Source organism: Phaethon aethereus (assembly GCF_964289735.1).
Source record: "Phaethon aethereus genome assembly, chromosome: 1".
Classification (NCBI taxonomy): Eukaryota; Metazoa; Chordata; class Aves; order Phaethontiformes; family Phaethontidae; genus Phaethon; species Phaethon aethereus.
The window spans coordinates 87105598-87130823 of NC_138575.1; the positions used below are offsets into that span (position 1 = coordinate 87105598).

The following is a 25226-nucleotide window of genomic DNA, read 5'->3' on the forward strand; positions in this document are numbered from 1 at the left end:
AACAAGCTTTGAGAGTAATGTTCTGTTATGAACATTTTTACTTAGTTGTCATGCAAAGGAAAATACTCATCTAGCATTTCTGTGGCAGCAGAGTAGGGTAGTTTGGGTGTGGTCTTATGACATAAAACCTTGAACTTTATGTTTCCTAATTTATTAACACTGGGAGAGTAACTTTATCATACACTTCTGACAGGAAATATGTACTTATTCCACCAACAAATACGTTCATATTCACATTTCACAACACCTTAGTATTAGTATGCACGTCACCTTAGCATGAAATTTTTCAAAGGAGTAATCTAGATATCTCTTTTACTTGAGCGTAACTCTGCGTAAAGCCACTCCAGTGATTTTTTACTTATGTTTCCCCAAATTTCTGATTCCACTAGTTGTAACCTGCTTCTGCATACTGCTCATCTGAGTAGAGTACCATTTGTCATCATTGCTCTGGTGCAGGTTTTGCTGTGCCTAAACGTACTATGCACAGTGCCAGCTCAGGTCTTTGTACCATTGGCAAAAGATAACATGTTGATGGGTAACTAAAAATTGATAGTACATATTAACATCAGAATGGATAAGTTTTAACTAAAATACAGGTCAAATTGTTCCTAGTTGACTTTGAGTTTTCCTTCCAGGTAGGGGAAAACTTGTGGTTTGCGAAGAAGTGAGAAGGATGGGAAGAATAACCGTTGGGGGTGGGAAGGAGAGAATGAATGAAAAGAGGTGGGAGGGCAGGAATGGAGGGCAGACTTAACTCCAATCATTCTGCAAAGTCTTCATTCGAAACTAGAAGGAAGCGAGCTCTTCCCTGGCAGTGTATCTATGTATTTAGGTTTGCACCTCTCCCTGTGTGTGCTTTATGTCCCATCAGAAGGAAGTTAACCTTTTCACAACATTAAAATGTACCAGAATTTGTCTTGATCAAATGTTAACTGACCAGTTATCCCATTCTCCTCACATTATCATTTGAATAGGGTATTCTTCATGTGTGTCTTAAGTGTTAGATATGGTCTTGGTTAATTGCTGCTGTCTTCCATCCTTGTTGCAATACTGTCATCAGCAGGTGAAGTAGTTGTGCAGTCTTGTTTGAAAGACAAGTGATTGTAAGAAATAAGAGGAGTAAGGGTAAGAGAAAGCATTTTATTGTTTATACTCTTACATTTTTGTTTCATTTACATTTTTAACTGGTTCCCACTTGCCTGAGCTGTTTGGAACCCATTTGAATTGTGTCTTTCAGAATAATTGTATCTTGTTATTAAAAACAATCCTTTTATCTTTTTTGCAATTATGAGGGAAGAAAATGCTATTCTGCAGTTTTTGATCATTTGCCAAATGTCTCTGCTTCATTCCTCACATCAAGGAAGTTTATGTCTATTGTGTAAAACCAGTGGAGTTAGGTGGCAACAATTCATTGGCATGCTTTTTCTGGAAGATTTAAGTGTTGCTGAACAATTAGGAAAATTAGGGTTCCCTAGATGCCTACCTGGAGGTTTCTTGGCAACATGACATTTTGCTTGTGGAGAGAAAGCAAAACTTGAGAAGAACTTTGGGAACAAACAACTGGCAGGCTGAAAGATCCTCTTCCAATTATCCTGAAATTTTTGCTGGGAAATTGCTTCCTAAGAAGAAACTCATATTCTTTTAGCTTTTGCATGAACCTGGAGTGTGTATATACGTGTGTACACGTATAAATTCATGGATGCTTTTTGTAGAAGTGGTTTTTCGTTCTCCAGAAAGCTTCACGTGCAAGCGGCTTTACCAACCATTCATCTCCCTTCCTGCTCTGAGGACATTTTTTAGAAGAACTAATTACTTCAGGAAGGGCCCTGCTGTTAAATAGATGTTCTGTACTTCTGTTGTCTTCAGAACACGTGAATGGTGCCTCTAGGAGGACAAAAAAATGAAAAGCAAAACTACCCCAAATAGTAGCTTGGATTGTTTCTCATTGTAATCAAATTTTAGTTCAGTGAACGGTGTTTCATTGATCAAATATCAAAATCATTGATCATAATACCTTAAAGATAATCTTTTGTTTCCTTGCTACCGGTTTAATGAGCTTGAGGGTAGTTAGGAGTAATGGCAGTTACACAGGTCTCAAAGTCTTGAACTGAACTTCAGACTTTCAGAATACCCAATAAAAAGATTTCTGAAATTGGTAGACACAAGTTCTTGCTTGCATTCTGGTTTAGTTTCATGTGCTCAAAGCCCTGTTTTATGCTTGATGTCCAGATCCTTGCTTTGTACATAAAGGCAAGTTGACATAGGACAGAGAAATATTACAGAAATTTGTTTTATTAGTGAAACAGCTGCAGTGGGTTTTTATTTGTCCAGTTTACTCAGCTGTAGTGGAGTCCTTATAAATGAGGCTATGTGGCTGCTTCACACTGCTTATGTTAAACACAGAACAAGGGAGTATTGAACCTGGAGACGTTGGGAGGGGGAGATACGTTTACATTAAGTCTAATACTTTGCTCTCAGTGACGACTGTATCACAAAATCATTTCAGAAACAGGCTAGGTTCCGTCTTAAATGTGGTTAGGCTTTTTTTTTTTTTTTTCCTGCTGCTTGTATTGGAAATTTTTCTCAGAAGCCTGATGATCTAGTTGGTGGAAGCTCTCTTCCTATTTAAACCTGTAATTTACTGTAAAGTCACCTGTTTTCATGCTGACGTTACTTTTCAGCATAAATAAACAATTCTTCATTCATTGACTTTTACAGTTCTGGGATTACATTCAAGAACAGATGCTGCCTCAACAAGTAAGAGAGAGAATAGATGGCAAGAAACCACCTATGTGTGATAGCACAAAAAGCATAGCACGCTGGGCAGTGCTAGGGGAGACAGCATTAACCTGCCTTTGCGTATGGTGCTGGCATATAATGGCAGGCATGGTGCATGGATGAATAAATTAGATTTTGTGAGGCAAACGTGAAAGAATAGCTGTATTTGATCTCTAGTATTCGTTATGAGTACCTTTTCCAAAATGTTGTCTGTGTAGTATTGTCCTATATCTGTGGTATGAGTAGATAACATTGTTACCCATTAGCAGATACCATATCCCTTAAACAAAGATTTGTATTCTCGCTGATTTGATTGGTTGGTTGTTTTTTATAAGCAGCCGTTGGATGCTTTTGGTCACTTGGAGTGACAGCATTAATGAAATTGTGCATGGCCTTTCAAGCAATAGACTTGCTCTGCCTTGTATCAACTGGCTTTCTTTACTGAGGTGATAGTGCTACTGGCATGTTCATTCCATTACATAAAACCTAAGCATTGCACTTTTGCTTAATACCTTTGTCTAACTCACCAACAGTGTGCTATCCCTGCAGACCTCATCCTTGCATCCCTAGGCTCAACAGCAAGTTGCTGGTAGACTTCAAAGCACCATGTAAAGTAAATGTTTGTTTATTTTTAACATAACAATAGTTATTTTTAAATAACTTTTATTTACTAAATACCAGACAAATTCTTCTTCATTCACAGCTTTGTCTCGCTTTCCATATGATTTGCAATTGGGCTAGGGATTAGCCTACCCGAGTTCTCTTAGCACTACCGTTGTAGGGTAAATATGTTTTTGCACTGCAGGGGTAAAATCTATACACTCTACAGATTTCCTTTTAGCATCACATAGACTGCAGGCATTGTCATTAGCTGTTCATTTTCACTATTGTGACTAGAGGCAAGGTAATTGTCCCACAGGATGTCAGGCTGTAGTACTGAATGAAGAAAAAGAACCATTCTCCAGGGTCTACTCTGACAAGTGGAACAAAGGTGTCATTAGTCCTAAGCCTTGACAAAAGTTTGAGAAGGGGGTTGATGAGTGAAAAAACAGATGAGATAAAATGACTTGTAAGAAAACAAAGATGTCCACATTCAGTTCAGCATTCTCAAATTTGAAATAAATAAAGGAAGATCCCTGAAAGTGGTAAGTTTTGATTGAACAACTATGTAGTTAGTTGGATGAGAACTTCCCATTCATAATACTCATAGTTTCAGTACAGGTACATTTGCCCAGAAATGTGAAAATTATATTCTACATCTTGTGGCTGTTAGCAGAGCCTTAAACTGAATGAAAGGGATATAATTCATAAAGTGGACAAAATCTTACTTTTTTGTCCATGGGACCATAGGGACAGATCTTTCCATATGAGCACAATTTGACTTTCTGATGGGTAAAGGCCTGAAGGAAAAAGCAGTTGCTCTTTTCTTACCATCATCTATCATATGCGAAATTACAATTTCTTCCTCCCCCTTCCCATATGGCAATGTATCACACACTTGTGTCATTTTCTGAGTGCTGGGAAGAATCGGTGTTCTCCTATCATTCTATAGCATCCTATAGCTGTCATTCAGAGTTATCGAAGTCCCTTTTATGGTCTGACCTGTTCTAGGACTTACCACTCTTATCACAGCAGATGTGGAAGTTACTCTGCAGACAAGAAGACTTCTGACAGAGAAGATGAAGTAATATAACAGTCGTAAAGCTGATGGGACTCCACAGATGTTATTGGCTCTTATATCTGGACTGCAGCTGTAACGTTTTCAGCTTTGTTAAGCTTTGCATACCTGCAGTCCCACGGTATACATAAAAGGTTCTATAATGGGCTTTGAAAACCCAAAGCAAAGGGAATTGAACACGTATGAGAAGAAGGTTAGATAAGCAAGCTACTCTGTTTTTCTGAAGTTGTGTTTTGTTAAGAAAGATGCATCAATGGCCACTCAGCACCTGTGTGGGTTAGAAACATTTCCAAATAATTGTTACTGGAGGTGGAAGCCTGTAGAGTACCGTAGCGAGAACCAGATGGGCTAATTCTGCAGCTTGTGGTGTGATGTTCCATTTTAGAACATTCATTAGATACCCTAATTTCATATTAACACCTATATACAATATTCTTCTCTTAACACATTTTTCTTTTTTTATATAACCTTTTGCTATCCACAATCCTTTGAATTTTTCTGCTTATGGTAATCACTAGGACAGTTCTTCTTCTGAGTGTGTTCCTTGTGTCTTTTGACATCAAATGCTCATCTGGAGTCTATCTGAAAGTTTCCCATTCCCTGTAAACACTTTTTTTTTGTGAAGTTAACTAGCCAAATGTCAGTCCAAAAATGACCTTTCATCTGCGCTTGTTAGCCTATAAAATCTAAAAGAGCTGTATCTATTTAGATAGATAGAAATAGATAGTTTTAGATAGAAAATCAGCTCTAGAAAATTTACATAAAACTTGCATAAAATTGTAAAAGCTTTATGCTAACACTTCAATGTAAGATCCAAGCACTTTCTGTGAGGTAATTCAGCATAGCATCTTTGCCAAATCTAGAATATGCCATACTCCTATACTGTTAATAAGTTGTTATTTTTTCATTTTATTTCCTTGCAGGATGGATTTCCATCCTTCTTTGAACTTTTTGCATAGGCATGTTCCTATGCATTTGCAGATTTAATTTGACTAAATTAAGAGGCTTTTACCCATTATTGGGAATGGGTAAAATTCTAGACCAACAGGAAAATGATAGGACTATCAGTCTGAGTGCCTGCTCCTAATTTCAATGCAGTATCAGCCATGGTAGCTTATATTACTTTAAGCAGTGAAATGGTTGAAGGCAGCATAAAAAAATCCATTTTTCTGGCTGTGTTGGGAGGGAAGAAGGAGGTGTGGATAATACCTGTAACTGTTATGGCTATTTCCAGACATATCATATGACTATGCTCTTTGGCTGCTCTAATGCTAAAGCTCTGTGAGAGAGGAATGAAAAGACAGTTATTTCAGATGGTGAAAGCTCTGTCTAGACTCATTCTCTTTCATCTGTCAGTGAATCAATTTAAGCACCTATTGTATAGAAGAAAATAAAATAAACTGTTTTGAAATTGCACCTTTAATAATACATGCTCCATGAAGCAGCAAAACCAGTAGTAGCTATGCTATGTAACTTCTCCCTGCAGCAGCAGCATCAGTTAAATGTAAATAAGATTACATTGTTTCTGGAATCTGAATTAATGAGTTACCTGTTTTTGTCTCTCTCATTTTCCTCCTCTTAGCCTGTCCCCTTGGTTTCTTTAAAGTATCTGTGGGCGATGACCCCTGCCATCTATGCCCTGCCCACAGTCATGCTCCACTGCCAGGTTCCAGTGAATGTGTGTGTCAGAACCGCTACTATCGATCTGCCTCAGACAATTCTGATGCTCCCTGCACTGGTAAGTGTTTGGATGGTGTGTTTGAAAGCAAGAAGGGCAGTTAATGAGAGAGAATGTGCTGGAATGATTCAGGGGAGTTGCAATTCACCTCTTCTCATGACCTCTGAAATAACCCAAAACTTCCCTTTGCTCCTCCAGTTGACTACAGGATATATCCACTCACTGCATATAGATGAGAAGGCAGAAGTGTTCCCACATGCTTTTTACGATGTATTTTTCACATTGGTGAAACTGTATTTTGAGAATACTGTGGTGTTGCAATACTAGATGCTCAGGAATGAAAAAATGTCAAATTTTAGATGACTCATGCAATGTTAAATAAGTTGTGGTGGGTTGACCCTGTCTGGATGCCAGATGCCCACCAAAGCCACTCTGTCACTCCTCTCCTCAGCTGGACAGGGGAGAGAAAATATACCTAACTGCTTGTGGGTCGAGATAAGGACAAGGAGATCACTCAGCAATTACCAACTCAGCAATTACCATCATGGGCAGAACAGACTTGACTTGGGGAAAACCAATTTGATTTATTACCAATCAAATCAGAGTAGGATAATGAGAAATAAAACCTGAATCTTAAAACACCTTCCCCCTACCCCTCCCTTCTTCCTGGGCTTAACTTTACTCCCAAGTTCTCTACCTCATACCCTGCAGCGGCACAGGGGGAGGGGGAATGTAGATTGCAGTCAGTTCATCACACGTTGTTACTGCTGCTCCTTCCTCCTCAGGGGGAAGACCCCTCACACTCTTACCCTGCTCCAGTGTGGGGTTCCTCCCATGGGAGACAGTTCTCTACAAACTTCTCCAACCTGAGTCCTTCCTATGGGCTGCAGTTCTTCATGAACTGCTCCAGTGTGGATCCCTCCCACAGGGCACAGTCCTTCAGAAACACACGTGGGTGTGCCTGCGTGGGTCCCCCATGGGGTCACAAGTCCTGTCAGCAAACCTGCTTCAGTGTGGGTCCCTTCCACGGGGTGCAGTGTCTTTTGGGCATCCACCTGCTCTGGTGTGGGGGGCTCAACAGGTTGCAGGTAGATATCTGCTTCACTGTTAATAATGGACTCCATGGGTTCCATGGGCTCCATGACCTCCATGGGCTGCACAGGAACAGCCTGCCTCATCATGGTCTTCACCACAGGCTGCAGGGGAATCTCTGCTCAGCACCTGGAGCACCTCCTCCCCCTCCTTCTTCACTAACCTTGGTGACTGCAGAGTTGTTTCTCTCATATTCTCACTCCTTTCTTTGGCTGCAATTGTGCGGTTGGGTTTTTTCCCCCCCTTAAATATGTTATCACAGAGGCACTACCACCATCGCTGATTGGGCTCAGCCTTGGCTAGTGGCAGGTCCATCTTCGAGCCAACTGGCATTGGCTCTATCGGGCATAAGGGAAGCTTCTAGCAGCTTCTCACCAAAGCCACCCCTGTAGCCCCCCTGTTACCAAAACCTTGCCATTCAAATCCAATACATAAGTCCATTGCAAGTATGTATAAGGTGCAACTTTTGATGAGAGAATAATATAATAATTTCTTATTAAATGCTAAACTCATTTCATACATGGGGTAAACATTGCTTGTTGAAGGGGTTGAATATTTTCTTCCCTTTATAACCGAAAGTGCGAACACCATATCTACAGCACAGAATACAAATTCTGCAAATTTTATTTATGACAAAATAATTTTTTCATTGGCTTCTCTGTCGTTCTCATCAGTTATGACTTTTCACAGTCATTGATTATGAATGTTAATAGGTCAAGAAATAATAATTAGATGCAGAAAATGAAATAAGGTTAGTGATTAGCACTCAAAAATATAGTTTAAATAATATATAAAACATCACCCTTGAACTTTGTGTAAGTGACAGGGAAAAAAACGAACTTCCTAAAGCATCTTGAAAACACTTTATGGCTCTGAAGTTAAACACTCAGAAATTAGGAAATGTGATTGTGGGTTTTTTCTGTAATCTCTTGCTTCCTACGCTGCACAGAATCCATCTTCAGCAGCATCAAGCGATCTATACTTCACAGGAGTTATTTTTCCTGAGCACTTGTCTATCCTTCGTATTCACTGTGATAAGAATTGTCAGGGAAAACTAGTATGTGATCATGCAATTAAATACTATACCATAATGCAAATGCTGAGTGGCCCAGTTAAGATCACAAAAGAAAATTTAATTCTGACATTTCCTGATGTACAAATGCTTCATCTTGTCAGTAATACATTTTTTAAACAGTCTTCTGTGTGCAATTTTCCAGCATAATTAATTTTTTTTAACAACACTGGAAATGTGAGTCTTCAGGGCAATATAGCTATTGGAAATACTCACATGCTCCAGCAATGAACTAGACTGCAGCTGGAGAGATCCCCCACAAAGACTTCATCCACCTGTACTAATAAAGGGTGTCATCATTTGTATTGATCACCGTTAGACAGAGAAAAGGCTTTGCCCATTTGTTGACTATAAGTAACGATGAGAATGAGGATTCTTGGATTTCATTTCATGTTTCCCTTGCCCCACCCTGTTGCTGAGTGCAGCCTCTCTCTCCTTGCCCTTCCAGTTTTGCTTTGTGTCTGTGGCCAGCTTTAGCAGTGCAACACTGCAGCTTACTTTTACCTGTCTGAGCTTTTCACTTTATAGCTCCGGTGTGTTCTCCCATTCTCATCCCCATGCCATCTTCTCACCTTCTGCATTTTCCTCCTTCTCTTCTCTGTCTCTGTGCCAGCAGGGGAAGTGTTTAATGCACAGAATGGACAGGTTTTCAGCTGTAACTATTTACTCCCGATGCCATTCAGAATCTGCCTGGCAGCAGGAATAGTCATAGGGAAGGTGGTATTTACTTCCTGCAATAGATGGGACAGGCTAACTGAGGTCTGAAAGAGTTCAGAGATATTAGGTGTCAAAGGAGAGAATTATATGTCTCAGCAGAGACAAATCTTTACTGAGCTTGTGCAAAATTTAAAATTTCAAAGGCTTGGAATTTCCCTAAACACTGGCTGTTCTTCCACAGAATCACAGAATCATTAAGGTTGGAAAAGACCATTAAGATCAAGTCCAACCATCAACCCAACACCTCTATGCCCACTAAACCATGTCCTGAAGTGCCATGTCCACACGTTTTTTGAATACTTCCAGTGATAGTGACTCTACCACCTCCCTGGGCAGCCTGTTCCAATGCTTAACCACTAACTCAGTAAAGAAATTTTTCCTAATGTCTAGTCTAAACTTCCCCTGGCCCAACTTGAGGCCATTTGCTCTCATTCTATCACTAGTTACTTGGGAGAAGAGACCAACATCCACCTCGCCACAACCTCCCTTCAGGTAGTTGTAGAGAGTGATAAGCCTCAGCCTCCTCTTCTCCAGACTGAACAACCCCAGTTCCCTCAGCCGCTCCTCGTAAGACTTCTTCTGCAGACCCCTCACCAGCTTCATTGCCCTTCTCTGGACACACTCCAGCACCTCAAGGTCCTTCTTATAGTGAGGGACCCAAAAGTGAACACAGTATTTGAGGTGCGGCCTCACCAGTGCCGAGCACAGGGGTACAATCACTTCCCTACTCCTGCTGGACACACTATTTCTGATACAGACCAGGATGCTGTTAGCCGCCTTGGCCACCTGGGCACACTGCTGGGTCATGTTCAGCCAGCTGTCAACCAGCACCACCAGGTCCTTTTCCACCGGGCAGCTCTCCAGCCACTCCTCCCCAAGCCTGTAGCATTGCATGGGGTTGTTGTGACCAAAGGGCACGACCTGGCACTTGGCCTTACTAAACCTCATACAGTTGACCTCAGCCCATCAATCCAGCCTGTCCAGATCCCTCTGCAGAGACTTCCTACCCTCCAGCAGATCAACACTCCCACCTAACTTGGTGTGATCTCCAAACTTACTGACAGAGCATTCGATCCCCTCATCCAGATCATCAGTAAAGATATTAAACAAGACCAGCCCCAAAAATGAGCCCTGGAGAATACCGCTTGTGATATCCAGGCCACCAACTGGATTTAACTCCATTCACCACAACTCTCTGAGCTCGGCTGCCCAGCCAGTTTTTTCACAGTGAAGAGTACACCTGTCTAAGCCATGAGCCACCAGTTTCTCCAGGAGAATGCTGTGGGAGATAGTGTCAAAGACTTTACTAAAGTCCAGGTAGACAACACCCACAGCCTTTCCCTCATCCACTAGGTGGGTCACCTGGTCATAGAAGGAAATCAGGTTGGTCAAGCAGGTCCTACCTTTCATGAACTGGCTGGCTGGGCCTAATCCCTTGGTTGTCCTGCACATGCCCTGTGAGCGCCCTCAAGATGAACCACTCCATAATCTTCCCTGGTACTGAGGTCAAGATGACAGGCCTGTAGTTCCCAGAATCCTCCTTCCGGCATTTCTTGTAGATGGACGTCACATTGCCGAGCCTCCAGTCATCTGGGACCTCCTTTTAGGGAAAAGTAAAAGTCACACCTTGAAACAAAGACCCTTCTTGTTAATTTTGTTTCTCTAAAACGATATAATACAGTTGCTCATTCATGTATGTAAGTGTATGTTTGATATAGCAAAGAATATGTTTTTGTTTGTCTTGTTCAGAGAAAAGACTAGTAAAAAGTAAGAATGAGAACAAAAAGCAACTTGTTCTCTTCTTTCCCACCTGCTTTGGCATCTCACCTCCCTCACCTCTCTCCTATTCTTTCATGGGATTTTGATCTTTTATTCTGTCTCCTAGGCATCCCCTCTGCTCCCCGTGACCTTAGCTATGAAATTGTTGGCTCCAACGTGCTCCTGACCTGGCGCCTACCCAAGGACCTAGGTGGCCGCAAGGATGTTTTCTTCAATGTCATCTGCAAAGTATGTCCAGCAGGGTCCTCGGGGCCATGTGTGCGCTGCAGGGACAGCGTACAATTTGAACCACGCCAAGTGGGCCTGACAGAAAGTCGTGTGCAAGTCTCCAACCTCTTGGCCCGTGTGCAGTACACCTTTGAGATACAGGCTGTCAACTTGGTGACTGAATTGAGTTCAGAAGCACCCCACTATGCTACCATCAACGTTAGCACCAGCCAGTCAGGTGAGGAGACCCCTGCATCCGAGTTGCAAAATTTCCACTTCTGTCTCTCATTTGATTTGCTTTTATCTTTTGAATCCCAGAGCTTTGTCTTCTTACTTGTGAGTTGTACTTTATTTTATCTTGCCCTGCTAGTTCCATGATTTCACTTCTGCCCTTTTCATTCCTGCTTTCTCTGAATGGGCTTTCCTTTCTTCTCTCTTGGCAGAAAAACTGAGTTTAGCAGCTGATGTGGTTGTATATGAAGAGTTGTCGGGGCAGAGGCCTGGAGAAGATGGCAATGGCAGATGTAGTTCTGTGGGTCAGACAAAGCATATTGCTTCATTGTGCAAGACAGGGGATACGATCAGGGTTTGACAAGGATTTTGTGAGCATTAACTTGCCACAGCAGCTCTTGAAGAGCATTTCTTCATTTCCTCTTCACTTTCTCTACCTCCTACTTTTCTCCATCTCCTACTTTTCTCCATTTCATCTTCTTACACTTCAATCAGACTTTCTAGCATTTTTCATCTATTCACTTTTCTTTTTTCTCTTTCTATGTTTTGAGATTCCATCCTTTCTTGTTCCTATACACCACCTTCCATTCTCCTAATTTCAGCTCATATTCTAGTGCACTTTAACAAGTGGTATTGAGTGTTTCATCTAATCTGTCAACCTTTGCCTTGCTGCGTATCAAAGTAAGGAATTGGAAAATTGAAAGACAGATAGGCATTGTGCAAAGATGAAGATACAGTAAAAGATACAGATAGGCACTCTATGACAAGAAAGATACAATGATATACAATGATGTTTACTCATCACCTAAATATACATGACCCTGGGATGGTGTGTGTTAATACTGTGCTGCTCTGTGGGTCATAAAAGGGTATGAAAACTACAGTTTTTACAATTCTTGTAGAGGTGTTAAATGGTATTTTGACAAAGGATCCAAAAGCAGAATCACCATTCTTATTTTACTGAAATTGGTTTGGGTTCTTCCACATGCCATGTTTTTTCTTCTACCTTGTTCTTGCCTTTTCAACCTTGCTATTCTGATAAGCAGTCTTGGAATATTATTCTCCTGTCAATAGGAAACAACGATTTATTTTTTTTCCTTTTACATGGTAGAAATATTAACATGTGTTGTACAGTTGTATCGAAGGTGTTGTGATCCTTGTAATAAGGAACTAAATCACAGGAATGACTAAAGTAAAGTACTAATGGCTTGTGTGGGCAGTCAAAGGAAGGGAGGAGATTAAAGAGTTGACGAGTAGGTCAGGCTTGATGGATAGCATACAGAAGGCTTATATATATGGAGAAAAATGGAGAAGAGTATCAAGCAAATTCTAATTTTCTGTAAATATCTTATACAAGGTCTGGAGCTAGAGAGAGCCACATGCATACATGTTCTGCTAAATGTCAAGAATGAGAGACTGAGCATATGTTGTTCTTTACAAGCATGTATAAACTGATATGGAGAGGAATTGTACACAGCTTGTTTAAGAGGATATAATGAGGAGCAGTGTGATGAGGAGGAGAAAGAGGGGGAACAATTTGAACTGAGTGACAGAAATTGTCTGTAAACACTCAAATAAATCCCTAATGAGATTCCACAGTGTACTTGTGGAAACCCCTGCAAAATCAGACTTTGGAGAAATGTTCAAAAACACATCTTTTCATTTCTGCTTCTATGCTATGGAAAGGGAGGGAATATATATACACCCCAAGTAATTTCCTTCTGTTAGCATATGCCAGGGGTTTGACAATATCTGTTCCTTCCCTTTGAAATGTTATGTGACAAGCATTGAGTAGCAGAGCATATATAGGATACCCGGTCCCCTTAAGAGGCTGGCTACAAGTGGGTGATCAGTTTTTGTTTACAGTAAAAAATGTGGCTGGGTAGTTTGCATGGTAATTCCAGGCAGTTCCTTTGGCTTCTTCTGGAGACATGTGGGTGTTCTATTAACATCCTAAAGAATTCTCTTTCTTTGTGCTTCTCAGCCTTCTTCATCTATATCTGAGGTAATTTAATTGAGTAGCTATTTCCTTCCTCTGCCTGGAATCACCAAATCTACCCTCTTATTTTGCTTCTGTTTGACTGTTCTGACCACTCCTATTCCTCCAGGTGTCTCTTCATGTCTCTGGGTGTGTTGGGCATCTCTCTCTAAGGTGCCTCTCTTTGTGCACTGAAAGAGTTTCAGGGGAGACCAACTTTCTTAAACAGCAATGTGTACTGAATGGCTTCTTTTTGTGTGTGTGGGGGGGGGTTCCTTGCTCTTCGTCAAGATCAGTAGGAGTGAGCTTGAGATGAGCTGCCCTCGATTCATAGTGACAGCTCATACTGACAAGGCCCTGCTTCCTCCACCACGTGACCTGTCCCATCCATACCTCCTCTCTTTGATCCCTTCAGCAGCTTTTCACTTTAGCATGGCTTATTGTTGTTGTGTTATATAACAATTATTATTACTGTTATTATTATACAAGCAGAGATGGACATTTCAGGATCTTGTGTTCTGAAAGAGACAAGGAGGGGACAGGAAGGCATGAAGGGTATAAAAAAGCAAACTCTCCATTGATTTAAAGGTGACCAAAACAAAAGACCCTCCAGCTCTGGCAGTTTCTGAATATTTTGCTTATTTTTTATTTTTCAGGAAGTCAATTGATATAATCAAAAAGGTAATAAGGAGTTCTGAGGAGGTAGGCAGCTCTCCTGAGATGAAAGCTTGCTTTTATTGAAACTTGTAATATAGTATGCAGTGTCATGCTCTATACTTCAGAAAACTTCATTTCAAGAAACTTTCGTGGATAGTAGCTTTCTTTATTAAGAACTGAGAGAGACAAGGCCAGAAATGTGTCTTAGCATTCGCAGAAACGGGACTCACAGTTACATGGTGAGGAGAAGTGGCAGGAAGCAAGAGTAATCAGTCAGAATTCTCTTGCTTCTTCCAGTTGCTGATCCAAAAAATCCTCCTTCCCACCCTCTGCCCCTTTGGTAGAGGTAACTTAGGCAAAATTCTGTGCTGGGACAGTTCTGCTACCTATTTGCTCTTCATCTTTGTCTGCCAAAACGCTGTTTGTCTAAGAGTTTGCTTCACCTAACAGTCTGCTAGGCCTGCTTCAAAGTATGATAGGATCCTTTGGTTACACAATCACATTTTTCTGTCGTAGCCTGATTATAATGTTCCTACTCTTCAGTGACTATGTGTTTGAAGACAGAATAAGAAGGGCTGGCACTGAAAAACTTGCTTTAATACAGTAAGACTTAGACTTCCATAGGAAAAAGCATCTGAAACCTGTTTGGATCGTAATAGTATGACATGCAAATATGTTATGCAAATTACCAGAAGGAAAAACTGTCCAGAGATGAGACAAAAGAGAAGGGAATTGCTCTCAGCTCAGCTTTGAAGTGCTGAGGGTAGATACCTGAAGAAGTGTCAGGATATATAAAAAGATGTAGGGAGGCTGTTCCACATAGCATAACTGCATGAGGAAAGGCTATTATGTAATTGTAGGGAAGTTATACTTCTTCACAGAGGGGAACTTGACACACAGAAAGCAAAGAACCTAAAATGCAATCACATTGTTTAAAAAAAAAACCCTAATATGACCAAAAGTTTAATGATTAATTTAACATCTTCAGGCGTACTTATCAGGATAAACAAATATCTCTTCTCCTGTCTCAGGACAGAAGTCAGGTTTTCATTTAAAGAATTGTGAAAAAACCTTCTCTGTGCACAACTGTAACTACCTGTCCATTTTTTTCCCCTACACTTTCCACTGAAGCATGTAGTAATGTCTGTTGCCAGAGACATGCTACTGAACTTAATCATTCAGGCAGTTGTTACATTCCTAGAAAGAAGAGTAAGAGATAAAGACAGCAGAGACCCAAATGTTGCAGCAAATGTATGCAGACTTTTAAAAGCAAGTAGATTTTTTTTAACTGAATCCGAACATTATGACAACTAATGGAGATACGTGAGGGTAAAGGTTATGTCACCAGCTTGCCTTGTACCTGTGAAGAGATATGCAGCAGCCTTCTACATCAGATGGATTCAGAGCAGTGGGACCTGGCAATATCAGAAATCTGTAGAACTGCATAAATGAAAGCTAGACACTCTGAAGGCTTGTGTAAGAGGCTGATTATGGATAATTATGTGTAGGGCCAGGAAATTTAAGAGGACCTGACAGAAGATTTTCAGGTGAAATGGTGTGAGAAGAGGAAAAGAATGAAATGCCAGGTATGATTATGAAGGGAAATGGATGGATAAGTTGCTTGAAGATGTTTGCTTTTCCAAAAAGAGACAAAAGAGTCCAGTAAACTTCATTGGCAAAAGCAGGGACACAGGCAAGGCATTTTCTTGATCAAAACAGAAAAGAAATAAAAAGAGAACTGTCAAAAGCAACATGCTACTGTGTTTTGCCAGGCTAAAACCAGCATGTAAAGCAAGTGGAGTGTGAGCTCTCTGTTTATTGTTCTCTGAATGAACTATACTAATATTCAAAGTAACAAGCTATTTGTTTATTTACAGTCTAATTACCAACCCTGAGAACTCACCAAAGGTCCCTAAGAATTTAATTGTATTGTTATCTTCTTACTTAGGAACCACAAAAATACTCTTAAAGTTTAATTTTTTCCTTAGTGACATTTGTCAACTTTGCTGTCTTCAGTGGATTTGCCCAGTTATGACTGGGACTTAATAAAAATGACTGTGGTCATTCCACACAAAGAAACTATTCCAGTGTCTCTCTTTACTATGCCTTATCTCTGCAGCATGGGCAGGAATGAATGTGCTTGTTTTCACATTTCAGGTTTCAGCCGGTGTTTAAATGAAGACAGAATCTTTTTGATCAAGTAGAAATAGGAGGTGCATAGTAAAACATGGCACTTTGTGGCATAAAGGATTTTTTCCTGTTTTTAGGCATGAGTGGAACCCATACACAAAAAGTAGTAATAATAGAGGCAAGAGAAGTAAAAATTACTAATTTGCCTTTCTAAAGCACTCATACACAGGAAGTAAAGTACAAGATTATGACAGAAAACAACACAAGATACTTTGAAAGGATTTTCAGGTATTTAAAGAAAGGGTCAGAACTAAATTGAAGTCTGTGGAAAAGACATATGACATTTTCAAAATAAGGATAGGATATTAAACACATAAAGAAGGGAGTTTCTATGCTGTATACAGACTGATCTTCCTTGAAGATGGTAAGTGGGAAGATGTGGGAAACAAAGCTAGGGGTCTTCATCCCATTTGCTTGGAATATGAGGATAATATGATACCTGAAGAGGTAACAAAGTTGAAACAAGAATGTGAGAGTGGTAGATTTGGGGCTAGTATTAGAGAATACAGAGGCATATTAGAGAACACTAGAGGCATAGCTGAGGTTGATCAAACCATGTGAAATATAATGAGAGAGAAACTGGATGTTTTCAGAAGCTTATGGGGTAAAGGTGGAAGAAAAAGAAAACCCATAAGTAGCTAAAAAGAATGACGAGGTCCTGGCAGGTTTTACTTTGAATCCCAATTAAGTGATGACCTGTGAGCCAGTACTGCTGAGTGATTCAGCTGAATGGTCAGAATCAGAAAATGGCTGAGATTGGAATAGACCTCAGGAGGACATCTTCTCCAACCCTTCCCTGTTCAAGCAGGGTCATCTCAAGCAGGTTGCCCAGGATTACGTCCAGACCGCTTTCAAATATCTCCAAGGTTGTAGAGTCTAAAACCCCTCTGGGTAACCTTCTCCAGTGCTTCGTAGTAAAAAGTGTCTCCTTCCGCTCAAAGGGAACCTCCTGTGTTTCAGTTTGTGCACAGTGCCTCTGGGTACTGCCACTGGGGCACCACTGAAAAGAGCCTGTCCCTGTCCTCTTTGCATCCTCCCTTCAAGTATTTGTGCACATTGAGGAGATCCCTGCAAGCCTTCTCTTCTCCAGGCTGAAGAGTCCCAGCTCTCTCAGCCTCTCCTCATATGAGAGTATGTCCATGCCTCTCTTGTACTGGGAAGCCCAGCACTGGACACAGGACTCCACGTGTGGCCTCACCAGAGCTGACTAGAGGGGAAAGATAGCCTCCCTCGACATGCCGGGAACACTCCTCCTGATGCAGCCCAGGATACCATTGGCCTTCTTTGCAGAAAGGGCACATTGCTTGCTCTTGTTCAACTTGGTGTCCACCAGGACCCCTCAGGACAATTTCTGCAAAGCTGCTTTCCAGGTGGTCAGCCCCCACCATATACCGGTTCATGCGATTATTCCTCCCCAGGTGCAAGACTTTGCCGTTCCCCTTGTTGAACTTCCTGAGGTCCCTGTCAGCCCGTTTCTCCAGCCTGTCGAGGTCCCTCTGGATGGCAGTGCAACCTGCTGGTGTATCAGCCTCTCCCAATTTTGTGTCATCATCAAACTTGCTGAGGGTACACTCTGCCCCATCATCCCTGTCATTAATGAAGGTGTTGAACAGTATTGGATCCAGTATTGACCCCTGGGGTACGTCGCCAGGTGCTGGGCCTCCATCCAGACTTCATTCCACTGGTCACCACCCTCTGGGCTCAGTTGTTCAGTCAGTTTTTTCAATTAACCTCACTGTCTGTTCATCCAGCCCACACCAGGTTGTCTGTGACGATATTAGGAGAGACAGTGTTGAAAGCCGTACTGAAGTCAAGGTTGTCAATACCCACTGCTCTGCCCTCATCTACCAAGCCAGTAACTTCATCACAGAAGGTTGCTGAAGCCCGAGTTCCCCTTTGAGAATCCATGCTAGCTACTCACAATTACCTTCTTGTCCTTCATGTGTCTGCAAAAGGCTTCCAGGATTAGTTGTTCCACCACGTTCCCAGGGATCAAGATGAGGCTGAACTGCCTCCATTTCCCAGGGTCCTTCTTGCCATTCTTGAAGATAGGAGTGACATTTGCTTTCCTCTAGTCCTCAGGGACCTCTCACAGTCACCATGATCATTCAAAGATTATCAGGAGTGGCCTCAAAATGACATCAGCCAGCTCCCCTCATGGGTGCATACTGTCAGGGCCATGAAATTATGTAGGTCCAGTTTGCCTAAATATTCTCTCACCTGATCTTCTACTAAGAAGAAGATCACCCCTGCTCCCAACTTCTCCGTGGTCTCTGGGACCTAAAGGCCAGTCTTACTAGTAAAGACTGATGTGAAGAAGATAGCCTGTGTCACCAGGTCCCCTGTGCCACCTAGCAGTGGGCCCACATTTTCTTTAGTCTTTCTTTAGCCAATATATGTACTTGGAGAAGCCCTTCTTGCTTTTGACATCCCTTTCCAGTTGTGATTCCAGGTAGGCTTTGTCTTTCCTAACCGTGTCTCTGCAAGCTTGGACAGTGCCTCTATGTTCCTCCCAGGTTCCCTGTCCCTGCTTCCACCTTCTGTATACTTCCTTTTTATGTCTGAGTTTAGCTAGGAGGTAGCATGATCAAACATGCAGGCCTTTTGGTACTTTTTGCCTGAATTCCTGCTTGTTGGTATGGTCTGCTTTTGCACCAGGAGGAGGTAATGCTTGCACATTAACTAGCTTTTTGGGGGGGCCACTCTTCCGTGCAGGGCCTTATCCCATGGGAATCCTCCAGGCAGATCCCCAAAGGGGTCACATCTGCTCTCCTGAAGTTCAGTGTTATGAGCTTGCTTTTTGCCCTGCTCACTCCTCTCAGGATCTTAAACTCCACCATCTCATGGTCACTGCAGCCAAGGCTGCCTTCAGCCTTCACAGCACCAGTGAGCCCTTCCTTGTTTGTGAGCATGAGGCCCAGCAAGGCACCTCCCCTTATTGCCTCCTCTATTGCTTGGGTCAGGATGTAGTCACTGATGTTTTCCAGGAACTTCCAGGATTGCTTATGCCCTGCTGTGTTGCTCCTCCAGCAGATATTAGGGTGGTTGAAGTCCCCCTTGAGGATCAGTGCCTCTGAACGTGAAGCTATGTAGAGCTGTCAGCTCTCAGCTCCATTCAGTTTTCCACATGTACGCATCTAAGGCCATCTGAGACACCCTGGTGTAGCCAAGAAATCTACTAAGGCCTAGCAAACATGACACAGGAACAGTAGAAGACCCAGTACCTACTGGAATGTCGTCTGGAAGACAGAGAGAATGGATACCAGGGGCTTCTCAAATGTATGGGCAACTGAATTGCTCCTTGGGTCTTTGCTTTAGAGTGAGTCAAATTGCTCATTAGGTTCCGCTGATTGTATTGACTGGGGATGGGATTCGGCTGCCTATCATGGGTATCTGCATGTAATACGGACTGACTGTCACATGCCAGAGATGTTCATGGTCTACCGAGAATGGCACTTGGCTGTGCTCTGCACAAGTGGGGATCACCCTGTACAGTTGTACTAGTGTGCACTTCTTCACATTCCTTCCTTATGTAGTCTGTTGACTTAGGTAGACTTCTAGGCTTGCTGGCCTGTGTTGCTGGTTTGAGCAGATACTACAGTCAAGGACACCAGCTTTATTAGAAAACTGCAGAAACTCATCAAACATTAGTAACTCAGAGAATGTAGCATTTTCAAGGTACTCAAAATATCTTAAATCCACCCCTGTGTGCTACCAGGAAGAAAATTTGTCCCAATATGTAAAAGAGTTGCAACTGACAGCCCACAAAAAATAGAATCTGGGAGCTGTATTTAACTGGTGTTTGGACTTCTTTACAGCTTTAATTATGTTTTATGTGTGCAAGCATTTTCCATAGATTTGCTATCTATAAAAATAAATGGTATACAAAAAGCAGTTCTTTTTGAGGCTTCCCTAGAGGTCTCAGCTCACAAATGTTGTTTGCACTCAATGAAGAATTAGAATAGTATAGTATAGTATAGTATAGTATAGTATAGTATAGTATAGTATAGTATAGTATAGTATAGTTCAGTTGGAAGGAACCTACAAAGGTCATCTAGTCCAACTGCCCAGACTGGATTGAATCAGGCTAGTGATTTCAGCTGTCATTGGACACAGACCTAGCATGTGTTCATTTATAAACCCCATGTGGAAAGAGCAAAATGAATAAAAGTGACAAATCAACATAGAACTGGACACTTGTATACACAAAACAAGCTTTGAGAGTAATGTTCTGTTATGAACATTTTTACTTAGTTGTCATGCAAAGGAAAATACTCATCTAGCATTTCTGTGGCAGCAGAGTAGGGTAGTTTGGGTGTGGTCTTATGACATAAAACCTTGAACTTTATGTTTCCTAATTTATTAACACTGGGAGAGTAACTTTATCATACACTTCTGACAGGAAATATGTACTTATTCCACCAACAAATACGTTCATATTCACATTTCACAACACCTTAGTATTAGTATGCACGTCACCTTAGCATGAAATTTTTCAAAGGAGTAATCTAGATATCTCTTTTACTTGAGCGTAACTCTGCGTAAAGCCACTCCAGTGATTTTTTACTTATGTTTCCCCAAATTTCTGATTCCACTAGTTGTAACCTGCTTCTGCATACTGCTCATCTGAGTAGAGTACCATTTGTCATCATTGCTCTGGTGCAGGTTTTGCTGTGCCTAAACGTACTATGCACAGTGCCAGCTCAGGTCTTTGTACCATTGGCAAAAGATAACATGTTGATGGGTAACTAAAAATTGATAGTACATATTAACATCAGAATGGATAAGTTTTAACTAAAATACAGGTCAAATTGTTCCTAGTTGACTTTGAGTTTTCCTTCCAGGTAGGGGAAAACTTGTGGTTTGCGAAGAAGTGAGAAGGATGGGAAGAATAACCGTTGGGGGTGGGAAGGAGAGAATGAATGAAAAGAGGTGGGAGGGCAGGAATGGAGGGCAGACTTAACTCCAATCATTCTGCAAAGTCTTCATTCGAAACTAGAAGGAAGCGAGCTCTTCCCTGGCAGTGTATCTATGTATTTAGGTTTGCACCTCTCCCTGTGTGTGCTTTATGTCCCATCAGAAGGAAGTTAACCTTTTCACAACATTAAAATGTACCAGAATTTGTCTTGATCAAATGTTAACTGACCAGTTATCCCATTCTCCTCACATTATCATTTGAATAGGGTATTCTTCATGTGTGTCTTAAGTGTTAGATATGGTCTTGGTTAATTGCTGCTGTCTTCCATCCTTGTTGCAATACTGTCATCAGCAGGTGAAGTAGTTGTGCAGTCTTGTTTGAAAGACAAGTGATTGTAAGAAATAAGAGGAGTAAGGGTAAGAGAAAGCATTTTATTGTTTATACTCTTACATTTTTGTTTCATTTACATTTTTAACTGGTTCCCACTTGCCTGAGCTGTTTGGAACCCATTTGAATTGTGTCTTTCAGAATAATTGTATCTTGTTATTAAAAACAATCCTTTTATCTTTTTTGCAATTATGAGGGAAGAAAATGCTATTCTGCAGTTTTTGATCATTTGCCAAATGTCTCTGCTTCATTCCTCACATCAAGGAAGTTTATGTCTATTGTGTAAAACCAGTGGAGTTAGGTGGCAACAATTCATTGGCATGCTTTTTCTGGAAGATTTAAGTGTTGCTGAACAATTAGGAAAATTAGGGTTCCCTAGATGCCTACCTGGAGGTTTCTTGGCAACATGACATTTTGCTTGTGGAGAGAAAGCAAAACTTGAGAAGAACTTTGGGAACAAACAACTGGCAGGCTGAAAGATCCTCTTCCAATTATCCTGAAATTTTTGCTGGGAAATTGCTTCCTAAGAAGAAACTCATATTCTTTTAGCTTTTGCATGAACCTGGAGTGTGTATATACGTGTGTACACGTATAAATTCATGGATGCTTTTTGTAGAAGTGGTTTTTCGTTCTCCAGAAAGCTTCACGTGCAAGCGGCTTTACCAACCATTCATCTCCCTTCCTGCTCTGAGGACATTTTTTAGAAGAACTAATTACTTCAGGAAGGGCCCTGCTGTTAAATAGATGTTCTGTACTTCTGTTGTCTTCAGAACACGTGAATGGTGCCTCTAGGAGGACAAAAAAATGAAAAGCAAAACTACCCCAAATAGTAGCTTGGATTGTTTCTCATTGTAATCAAATTTTAGTTCAGTGAACGGTGTTTCATTGATCAAATATCAAAATCATTGATCATAATACCTTAAAGATAATCTTTTGTTTCCTTGCTACCGGTTTAATGAGCTTGAGGGTAGTTAGGAGTAATGGCAGTTACACAGGTCTCAAAGTCTTGAACTGAACTTCAGACTTTCAGAATACCCAATAAAAAGATTTCTGAAATTGGTAGACACAAGTTCTTGCTTGCATTCTGGTTTAGTTTCATGTGCTCAAAGCCCTGTTTTATGCTTGATGTCCAGATCCTTGCTTTGTACATAAAGGCAAGTTGACATAGGACAGAGAAATATTACAGAAATTTGTTTTATTAGTGAAACAGCTGCAGTGGGTTTTTATTTGTCCAGTTTACTCAGCTGTAGTGGAGTCCTTATAAATGAGGCTATGTGGCTGCTTCACACTGCTTATGTTAAACACAGAACAAGGGAGTATTGAACCTGGAGACGTTGGGAGGGGGAGATACGTTTACATTAAGTCTAATACTTTGCTCTCAGTGACGACTGTATCACAAAATCATTTCAGAAACAGGCTAGGTTCCGTCTTAAATGTGGTTAGGCTTTTTTTTTTTTTTTTCCTGCTGCTTGTATTGGAAATTTTTCTCAGAAGCCTGATGATCTAGTTGGTGGAAGCTCTCTTCCTATTTAAACCTGTAATTTACTGTAAAGTCACCTGTTTTCATGCTGACGTTACTTTTCAGCATAAATAAACAATTCTTCATTCATTGACTTTTACAGTTCTGGGATTACATTCAAGAACAGATGCTGCCTCAACAAGTAAGAGAGAGAATAGATGGCAAGAAACCACCTATGTGTGATAGCACAAAAAGCATAGCACGCTGGGCAGTGCTAGGGGAGACAGCATTAACCTGCCTTTGCGTATGGTGCTGGCATATAATGGCAGGCATGGTGCATGGATGAATAAATTAGATTTTGTGAGGCAAACGTGAAAGAATAGCTGTATTTGATCTCTAGTATTCGTTATGAGTACCTTTTCCAAAATGTTGTCTGTGTAGTATTGTCCTATATCTGTGGTATGAGTAGATAACATTGTTACCCATTAGCAGATACCATATCCCTTAAACAAAGATTTGTATTCTCGCTGATTTGATTGGTTGGTTGTTTTTTATAAGCAGCCGTTGGATGCTTTTGGTCACTTGGAGTGACAGCATTAATGAAATTGTGCATGGCCTTTCAAGCAATAGACTTGCTCTGCCTTGTATCAACTGGCTTTCTTTACTGAGGTGATAGTGCTACTGGCATGTTCATTCCATTACATAAAACCTAAGCATTGCACTTTTGCTTAATACCTTTGTCTAACTCACCAACAGTGTGCTATCCCTGCAGACCTCATCCTTGCATCCCTAGGCTCAACAGCAAGTTGCTGGTAGACTTCAAAGCACCATGTAAAGTAAATGTTTGTTTATTTTTAACATAACAATAGTTATTTTTAAATAACTTTTATTTACTAAATACCAGACAAATTCTTCTTCATTCACAGCTTTGTCTCGCTTTCCATATGATTTGCAATTGGGCTAGGGATTAGCCTACCCGAGTTCTCTTAGCACTACCGTTGTAGGGTAAATATGTTTTTGCACTGCAGGGGTAAAATCTATACACTCTACAGATTTCCTTTTAGCATCACATAGACTGCAGGCATTGTCATTAGCTGTTCATTTTCACTATTGTGACTAGAGGCAAGGTAATTGTCCCACAGGATGTCAGGCTGTAGTACTGAATGAAGAAAAAGAACCATTCTCCAGGGTCTACTCTGACAAGTGGAACAAAGGTGTCATTAGTCCTAAGCCTTGACAAAAGTTTGAGAAGGGGGTTGATGAGTGAAAAAACAGATGAGATAAAATGACTTGTAAGAAAACAAAGATGTCCACATTCAGTTCAGCATTCTCAAATTTGAAATAAATAAAGGAAGATCCCTGAAAGTGGTAAGTTTTGATTGAACAACTATGTAGTTAGTTGGATGAGAACTTCCCATTCATAATACTCATAGTTTCAGTACAGGTACATTTGCCCAGAAATGTGAAAATTATATTCTACATCTTGTGGCTGTTAGCAGAGCCTTAAACTGAATGAAAGGGATATAATTCATAAAGTGGACAAAATCTTACTTTTTTGTCCATGGGACCATAGGGACAGATCTTTCCATATGAGCACAATTTGACTTTCTGATGGGTAAAGGCCTGAAGGAAAAAGCAGTTGCTCTTTTCTTACCATCATCTATCATATGCGAAATTACAATTTCTTCCTCCCCCTTCCCATATGGCAATGTATCACACACTTGTGTCATTTTCTGAGTGCTGGGAAGAATCGGTGTTCTCCTATCATTCTATAGCATCCTATAGCTGTCATTCAGAGTTATCGAAGTCCCTTTTATGGTCTGACCTGTTCTAGGACTTACCACTCTTATCACAGCAGATGTGGAAGTTACTCTGCAGACAAGAAGACTTCTGACAGAGAAGATGAAGTAATATAACAGTCGTAAAGCTGATGGGACTCCACAGATGTTATTGGCTCTTATATCTGGACTGCAGCTGTAACGTTTTCAGCTTTGTTAAGCTTTGCATACCTGCAGTCCCACGGTATACATAAAAGGTTCTATAATGGGCTTTGAAAACCCAAAGCAAAGGGAATTGAACACGTATGAGAAGAAGGTTAGATAAGCAAGCTACTCTGTTTTTCTGAAGTTGTGTTTTGTTAAGAAAGATGCATCAATGGCCACTCAGCACCTGTGTGGGTTAGAAACATTTCCAAATAATTGTTACTGGAGGTGGAAGCCTGTAGAGTACCGTAGCGAGAACCAGATGGGCTAATTCTGCAGCTTGTGGTGTGATGTTCCATTTTAGAACATTCATTAGATACCCTAATTTCATATTAACACCTATATACAATATTCTTCTCTTAACACATTTTTCTTTTTTTATATAACCTTTTGCTATCCACAATCCTTTGAATTTTTCTGCTT

At 40.9% G+C, this 25226-nt stretch overlaps 1 protein-coding gene across 1 annotated transcript in view; it reads left to right on the plus strand.

Moving 5' to 3' along the window:
- LOC309414321 (ephrin type-B receptor 5) overlaps positions 1–25226 on the plus strand; it is a gene marked incomplete at both ends in the record, with an annotated part of 64697 nt that overhangs the window by 26989 nt on the left and 12482 nt on the right. Inside the window, 2 exons of the mRNA XM_082011630.1 lie at positions 6039–6194; positions 10901–11239. Of these exons, the coding sequence (XP_081867756.1) occupies positions 6039–6194; positions 10901–11239 (495 nt within the window). The remainder of the gene's footprint in view (positions 1–6038; positions 6195–10900; positions 11240–25226) is intronic.